General features: G+C 35.6%; 2 protein-coding genes across 2 annotated transcripts; both read right to left on the bottom strand.

The window, feature by feature from the left end:
- Positions 1 to 482: 482 nt before the first annotated feature.
- On the bottom strand, positions 483 to 2,018 carry LOC112504731 (putative UPF0481 protein At3g02645). Its single transcript, XM_025108668.1, has one exon. It carries the CDS (start codon positions 2,016 to 2,018, stop codon positions 483 to 485), a length of 1,536 nt encoding a protein of 511 aa, XP_024964436.1.
- A 3,942-nt stretch (positions 2,019 to 5,960) lies between these two features.
- LOC112504732 (putative UPF0481 protein At3g02645) lies at positions 5,961 to 7,506 on the bottom strand. Its single transcript, XM_025108669.1, has one exon. It carries the CDS (start codon positions 7,504 to 7,506, stop codon positions 6,022 to 6,024), a length of 1,485 nt encoding a protein of 494 aa, XP_024964437.1. The 3' UTR covers positions 5,961 to 6,021.
- Positions 7,507 to 7,708: the final 202 nt, after the last annotated feature.

The following is a 7,708-nucleotide window of genomic DNA, read 5'->3' on the forward strand; positions in this document are numbered from 1 at the left end:
CATAACCAGTCCCGGTCCCACAAAACTACCAAAAACCTCAACCGGTCCCGGTTTTCGGTTCCATAACCGGTCCAAGGCTGGGCCGGTCCTTTGCCGGTCCCGGTCCCGGGACGGACCGGGCCGATTTGGCCATCTCTAGTTGGAATAAACCTTTCATTGTACAATACTGTTATTAATCCAAATTCAATTCAATTGAAATACAGAAAACAATATACATTACTTGTATATACAGACAACAGATTGGCCAAGGGTTGCAACCCTTTGAAACCGAAAGACACCACTGTTCGTATGATAGTTAAATAACTGTCATACGACCACTAACAGAAATTAAGTAACTGTTAAATAACTAACTACCATGTTAACTAGCTTATGTTTTAACATTTATCAACATCACATGATAAAACTCACACTACATGACGGAAATAGCAACCTTATACATTGCACACTGAGTTAACTATGACTTAGATCATGAGGTATCGATGCTACGTTATTTTGTTAAATAACTTTGGACATCCGTAGACTTCACAAAACGAGTACACGATCATCAAAATGCACGCCAAAACCGTAAGCATGACGGTCAATGCTTTTCTCGAGCCACGCATGCGTTTTTTCGTGAACTTCCACGCCTTGATCGCCGGCCTACTGTTGTAATATTCGTTAAGTTGTTCAACAGTCTCGTTACTTCTTGCGTGCACATTCGTCATATTCATCCCATTAAAGAGATCCACGATCTCTTTATTTGTCATACTGCCTTCGATTATGCCCTTTCCCTTTAGCAGCCTCACGTCCGCTTCCTGATCTATAATCCCACTCATCAAATCGATGAATTGCGCCAATTCCATGGCTGATCTCGAGATAGCGGCTTCATAAGCAATCAGATTTCGTAACACGACTTCCGAGTAAGTGTTGAGAGTAATTACCGGAAGGTATAGTGTGGCTTCGGTCACCACAAATTTCATGTCCCTAATCCCTCCGTTTGTACAATTGAAGTTGATCCGAGCGTATTTGCTAAGAGATGACACCGAGGGGATTTCAATTTCCGTGACACGAGGATGATCATCGCCATCGTCTTTGTCTAGCTTTTTGCCAAACCCTAGTAAACTCGATATTTTGTCCCACGGGATGCTTAATATGACATTGATCGCTTTCCCGACTCTTCTCACCTTCCCTAATTGCTCCCCTAATTCCATGATCGTTCCCATGTTTCCGATAACGTGGTGTTTCTTTGCTATCTCTCGATCATCATCATCTATTTCCCGGTGCCATGATTCTTGCTTAGAAGCTTGTTTAGGCGATTGGTTATTGACGATTAAATGGTACATAAGATCGAGCAAATGCAAATAGCTAGTCGCTGTTTTATCAGAATAATCCAAATCGCAACATAATTTGAGTGGAGAATATACCTCACAAAACCCTCTCAGCATCGAGAGTAACTCAGAATCGCCATTACTATGATCATCATCGAGGATCTTTCGTATTTCATTCAAGATCATCAATGGCATCTGGTTTTCGAGTACCATTATGTCTCTATAGAGTATAGCGTAATTCAACAACTTCTTAGGTATGAATCGCTCCAATTCACCGTGATTTCTAAACAGATAGAGTAAAAACAAGCCGTCAATCGCCACAATCCATGCTAACGTGTCGTCATCAAGGTCTAGATACTTGTGGTAACAAGCACGAATCATGGGGTCGATCTTTCTGAGTCTATCGATCACCAACGGCTCGAAGGAAAGGACTTGACCAGGGTTTAAAAACGCTTTAACAACTGCAACTTTGTACCTTTCCATTTGGTAGAGATGAGTCTCGAAATGGTGATAAGGTCCCAAAGCTATAGCTTGAGGCACGTAAGCTTCAGGTTTGAACCGGCTTATGGCTTTCGAGACGTTAAAAACGCAGACAGGAACATCGCTAACGTCGACACCAACTTCGTCTTTGAAATTCTTGCTGATTTGATCAACCCATCGTTGTTTGCTAAGATTTGCATTCAAAATCGAATTGAGTTCCATTTCTTTCATTTCTGGATTGTGCTTATGATTAGATGTACGTTGAACAACCAAGCAGCTTCTATTTATACAAATGGTGGATTAAATGCATTAAATAAGGATAAGGGCATGTTGTATTCATCATAACACCAGATGTTAATCTTGTTCTTCAAGTTGAAGAGGTGGTAATTGATTGTTAATTGATTGTTAATTGTTCTTTAGATTGAGAATACTTGTGAGCCAAGAAAGCTTTCACCATGCAAACAGTAAAATATATATAACTTCGAGATCGTTCTTGGATTTGAGAAGAAGAATAGAATCCTGATGCAAATTAAAAGATGGAGTGAATAAAATAAGCAGAGATTAATTGGTGGTTAATGGATATGATCGATTATATATAAAATGCTGTTATACAATGATTTAAGAGACCATCTATCACAAAAGTTTTATCCGCTTATATTACAACACATTCTCTAATTATATCTTTACCTTTTCAACTTTAAAAATTAGTAAATTACACATCATTTTTGAAATGATACCGGTTGTTATATAACTACTTCTTTTAAACTGGGTCGTAGCACACTGCGTAAATCTTATGAGGATGTAGTGGAAAATCTTATGTAACCCGGGTTTGAATCCAAACATGGTCAAAGCCCTATGACTTTGGAGGTTCACCTATGATGACTCCAAACTATTTGAGATCTCCTGGAGATTAATTGGTGAACGTAAACTGACTCAGAAACCCAATGTTACAAAAAAAAACCAGTTTTTGTAAGATTTTAATTATTTGTAATTTAATAAAGAGTGAACTATGGATTTGGTCCTAGTGTTTGTTAATTTATATGTTATTTCAATTAATTGTAATTATCCTAGGATTTTAGATTGGAATCTGATCACGTTGAATCTCATGTCTCCATAGTTTTCTCCCCACTGTTTTTTGTATCTGAAGATTCTATCTTTGTGATATTCGAAGGTCTTTTATCATGTGATAATCGACATTGTTGTGATAATTGTTTGTACTTTGTAGTCGAATGTGATGTGATAATTCTAATAAACAACATTGTCGTGATATTCACGTACAAAATCATACAGGCTCAAAAGTGGTCCGCTTTCATTTTTTTTGACGTTATTGTAAAATCACATGTGATTTTATACATTAACGACATTTTTCTTGTTTTCTTAAATAGTTAGCGTTCTCGTTTGAACTTTCCTCTCTATCTCTCTCTCTCTCTCTCTCTCTCTATATATATATATACACACACACACACATATATATAAGGGCTTAATCTTTTAAGAACTCCCCAAAATGTAAGATATATGAGATTCATTCTAGACCACTCATTTAATTTAGTTAATTTTATTAATTAAATAAACACAAAGGATAATTGTGTAATTTGCTATATTGATGGCAACGTTCATATGTAAATCAGTTAATTAGTTCATATGTGAATCGGTTAATTAGCTCATATATGAATCATACGGGTTCATATGTGAATCAGTTAATTAATTCATATATGAATCAAGTAATTAGTTCATATGTAGATCACACGGGTTCATATGTGAATCAGCTAATTAGTTCATATGCGAATCACACAGGTTTATATATGAATCAGTTAAATGGTTCATATGTAAATTACACAGGTTCACATATGAACATATAGTTCATATGTAAATCACACGAATTCACATATCCACTTGTTTTATCAACCTATTTGTAAAAATTACAAAATTATCCCTCTATCTTTTTTTATTAACCTGGATATTCATCCGTTATGCGAGCCGACTAATCCCAGGGCGACCACCTGCTTTACAGATATCTCGGAGTCACTGCATTTGAACATTCATGGCCACAAGGAGAATTTTATTCCTCCTCGGATTTGAACCTGGAACCTCCTGGTACTTTTGACCTTTGGAGCCACCAATCAGGCACCATCCTTGTGGTTCTATCCCTCTATCTTTGGCATACCATGCGAGGAATTATCCTATGCTTCACAGTCAAAGCCGTAAATCTTGATTAAATGAAAGGCTAGGATGACTTTTCTACTTCTCTAATACTTACCACTTCTCAAATTAACTTATGGCTAAAATAGTGTATATAAGGATATAAAAATAAATAAAATATTGTTTTATGATTTGATTTGATCAAATTAAAAAATTAATTAAATTAACTACGATTTTAATTTTATTGTTTTGGGTATGAAAACTTGGTTGAAGTTTATATAGAGATTTGTTCAATTTTAAGTTACCAAAATGATTGTATATTTAGTGTGTATGAATCTTCCTTTGGTTGAAATCTAAATGGTTCATTTTAAGTTTTTGGCCGAAAAACAATATGAAAACCGAAAATCTTGGTTTTAGGATGATAAAATTGGAGTACATTTGTTGATGGTTTTCAATGATTTTGATGTTAAATATCAATGATAAGCTTGTTTGATTATTGTAATGGTAGGAAAAAGAACAATAAAATTAAATCATCGTTAATATAATTTTTTTTAATTTAAACAAATCAATTCATAAAATAATATCTTATTTTATTCCTTCTAAATAAAATAAGATATGGTTTTATGATTTGATTTGTTTAAATTAAAAAATAATTATATTAAATAGTATTTAATATAATTATTTTTTAATTTAAACAAATTAAATCATAATATATATATATATATATATATATATATATATGTCTCTATGTGTGTGTATAAAAATATAGCTTTACTTTTTTACAGGAAAAAAACAAAGAAATAGACAAAAAGACTAAAGGTTTTTCACTCAAACAATAAAAGTATTTATTAAAATATATAGTTTAATAATTAGAATTTCGTTGTTAATTTATTAATGTATAACTTAGAATTTTATTTTCAATAAAATACTTTTAATTAAATAATATAACAATTTAATAAATAAAGTTGTATTGAGTTGATGGCAATTAATTGTTTTAATAATGAAAGTCATGTTAAACGAAATTCTGATGTGGTATTTTGCAATCAGGGTTGCATTCTGAAAGTGTAGAGATGCCGGGAGGAACTCAATTCTAGTTGGGTTAATGTGAGATCAAGGGTTTTCTTTGAGGCGCGTGAGACCAATTTATGTTTATTAATCAACTTTATAAGCTATTGATCTAATAGTATAAAATTGTACGGTGACAATTTTGTAATTATTGAGAAGTCTCGTGGCAATTTTGTGATTATGAATGTTGAAATTGTAGATCTCATCTAAGGGTTGTGAATTGGTCTTACGGGTGTCACGAAAAACCTTTGGTCTCACATGATCCCAAGTCCGGCAATAATTATTCAAAACTAATCAAATATTGTGAATCGTTTGCCTCCAATCAATCATCTGCAACCTGAGATGCGACTATAGGCTTAAGACATCGCTTATCTCTCAAGAATCGGTATGCAAGCAATACCGCGACTCGAGTCGCCTTGGTGCCCGCGTATCTTTCTGTGGATCAGAGTTATATATACACGAGAGTTTCCACGCTGGCGAGGCCGAAACTCATGTCACCCAGAGCCGTCCCTTAGCATGTTAAATGTGAGATTTTGAACAGGGCGTCCGAAATTTTGGGGCCCAAATTACATGTGTGTAGGGTCTTTTTATCAACCTATGTAAAACTATAGCTGAAATTATTTAGGTTCAAACAATTTCTTATTTGGTTTTAGGTTCAAATCAATAATAATTTAGGTTTAGTTTTAGATTGTTAATCGTTTTAGGTTTAACCCATTTTTATTATTAACATATATCATTTGTCATCTCATTTATGCAATGTAACGAAAAATTTTGGATGTAACAGGGCTTCCAAAAAGGTTGGAACGTCCATGATGTCACCGGTGTCCAAGAATGTTGCTTTGTCTCTTTGGGATCGTTAGTTTTACAAGAAATATGATTATATACTTGGAGTAAAGGAATCGTTATTGTTATTGTTATTCAAACATTTATTCACCATATCAGACAATGATATAGCTTAATTTATTCAGACAGCTTAATCAATACATACAGCTTAATAATCAAATTAAACAACGAACGACTTAACTATAATCTACCATTTGACAACTCGTTTGCAATCATAAACATCACAAACCGACTGCAAAATCATCAGGAACAGCAGCACCAACGTGAAAACAACAGTTAGCACTCTCCACGACTCGTACACATATTTCTTCACAAACCTATATACCTTCACCTTCGGTTTCTGCCAATAATATGCATTGATCTTAGCAGCAGTTTCGTTATAAACTTTCTGTGACGATTTATTCATCCCATTAAACAAATCTGCAACCTGTGAATTCGACAAATCCCCTTTAATGATTCCAGCACGTTGCAGCAAACTTGCATCTTCCTTTGTGTCAATCATGCCACTCATGAGATCGACATATTGAGCAAGTATAAGATTATGGTACCCAGAGGTGCTGTTTCTACTCGCCATTTCGTAGGCCACTAGATTTCTCAATATGACTTCTGAGTTGCCGTTCAGGGTAATCACCGGCATGTAGAGGGTGGCGGTCGGAGAATCTAAATGGATTTGCAGGTTTCCTCCGGTCTCCGGCTGAAACTTGATTCCGGCCAGTTTGGAGAGTTTTGATACAGATGGAATGTCGATTTCTTGAACCAATGGATTCTTGGAGGCAACTTCTTTTAGGCCGGAACCGTGGCTGAGTAGATTTGAGATCTTGCGCCATGGTAAGCTTGTAAGCTGTTTGATTGGCTTGATAGAACTTGCAGCTGCACTTGTTAAGATATCGATAGAATCTTGAATAAGCTTATCTTTATCAGGATCGACTTTCAAAACTAGTGATTCTTGTCGTGATACTTCTGTAACTTCTTGAGGAGCTGAAGCAGGCTGCTTAATGATTTCATGCATGGTGATCATTTCATGCAAAAGATCCAACAAGTGAAGAACTTCAGATTCTTGCAAAACTTGCTGGTAATCTGAGCTCAATACAAATGGCGACTGAGATTCGCAAAACACCTGCATCATAGAGAACAATGCAGCATCGTTGGAGCCGATGGTGTTTTCGATCTCCTTTAAAACGATTATTGGGATTTGATTCTCGAGCATCATAACATCTCTAAAAACACTAGCATCATCAGTAAAACGATTCAGATGTTTACTTAAAAGGTAAATAAGAAACAACCCATCAATGGCAAGCATCAGGGCTAGAGTATCATCTTCCACATCGAGGTACTTGTGATAACAAGCTCGCACCTTTGACCCGATTTCTTGGAGCTTTTCTACCACGAGACCGATTTGATGAGATGTCCAATACCATTTGATCGTTTCGATTTTGTATCTGTCCATGTGACAGAGCTCGGGACGTAAGTAATGATACGGCCCTAAAGCTATCACCTGAGGAGCATAAGCTTGAGGGTTTATAACGCTTATGAACTTGGGCACATGGCAAACAGAGATCGGTGTGTTTTCGTCGAATGGGGTCGCATTTTTGAGCTTTTGACGGGTTTGAAGAACCCATGTTTCTTCTGAGATGGTCGAGTTCAAGATGGTATCGTGCGAGGAGGTAGCCATTGATGATCAAACTTGTTTTATTTCTGATGGTTTGATGCATGCTGCCAGTGATATATATGATGCCCTTCAAATATAAGCGTAAGTGACAACTTTGATCCTTGTGGTTAATACAAAATTATGAAAGTGGTCCTCCTTTGCAAAAAGTGCAAGATTATAGTCACTGTGAATTGTTGCATTTTGCTTTGAAAATAGTCTCTAAGCC

Source organism: Cynara cardunculus, unplaced genomic scaffold, assembly GCF_001531365.2.
Source record: "Cynara cardunculus var. scolymus isolate 2C unplaced genomic scaffold, CcrdV1 Un_Scaffold_6680, whole genome shotgun sequence".
Lineage (NCBI taxonomy): Eukaryota > Viridiplantae > Streptophyta > Magnoliopsida > Asterales > Asteraceae > Cynara > Cynara cardunculus.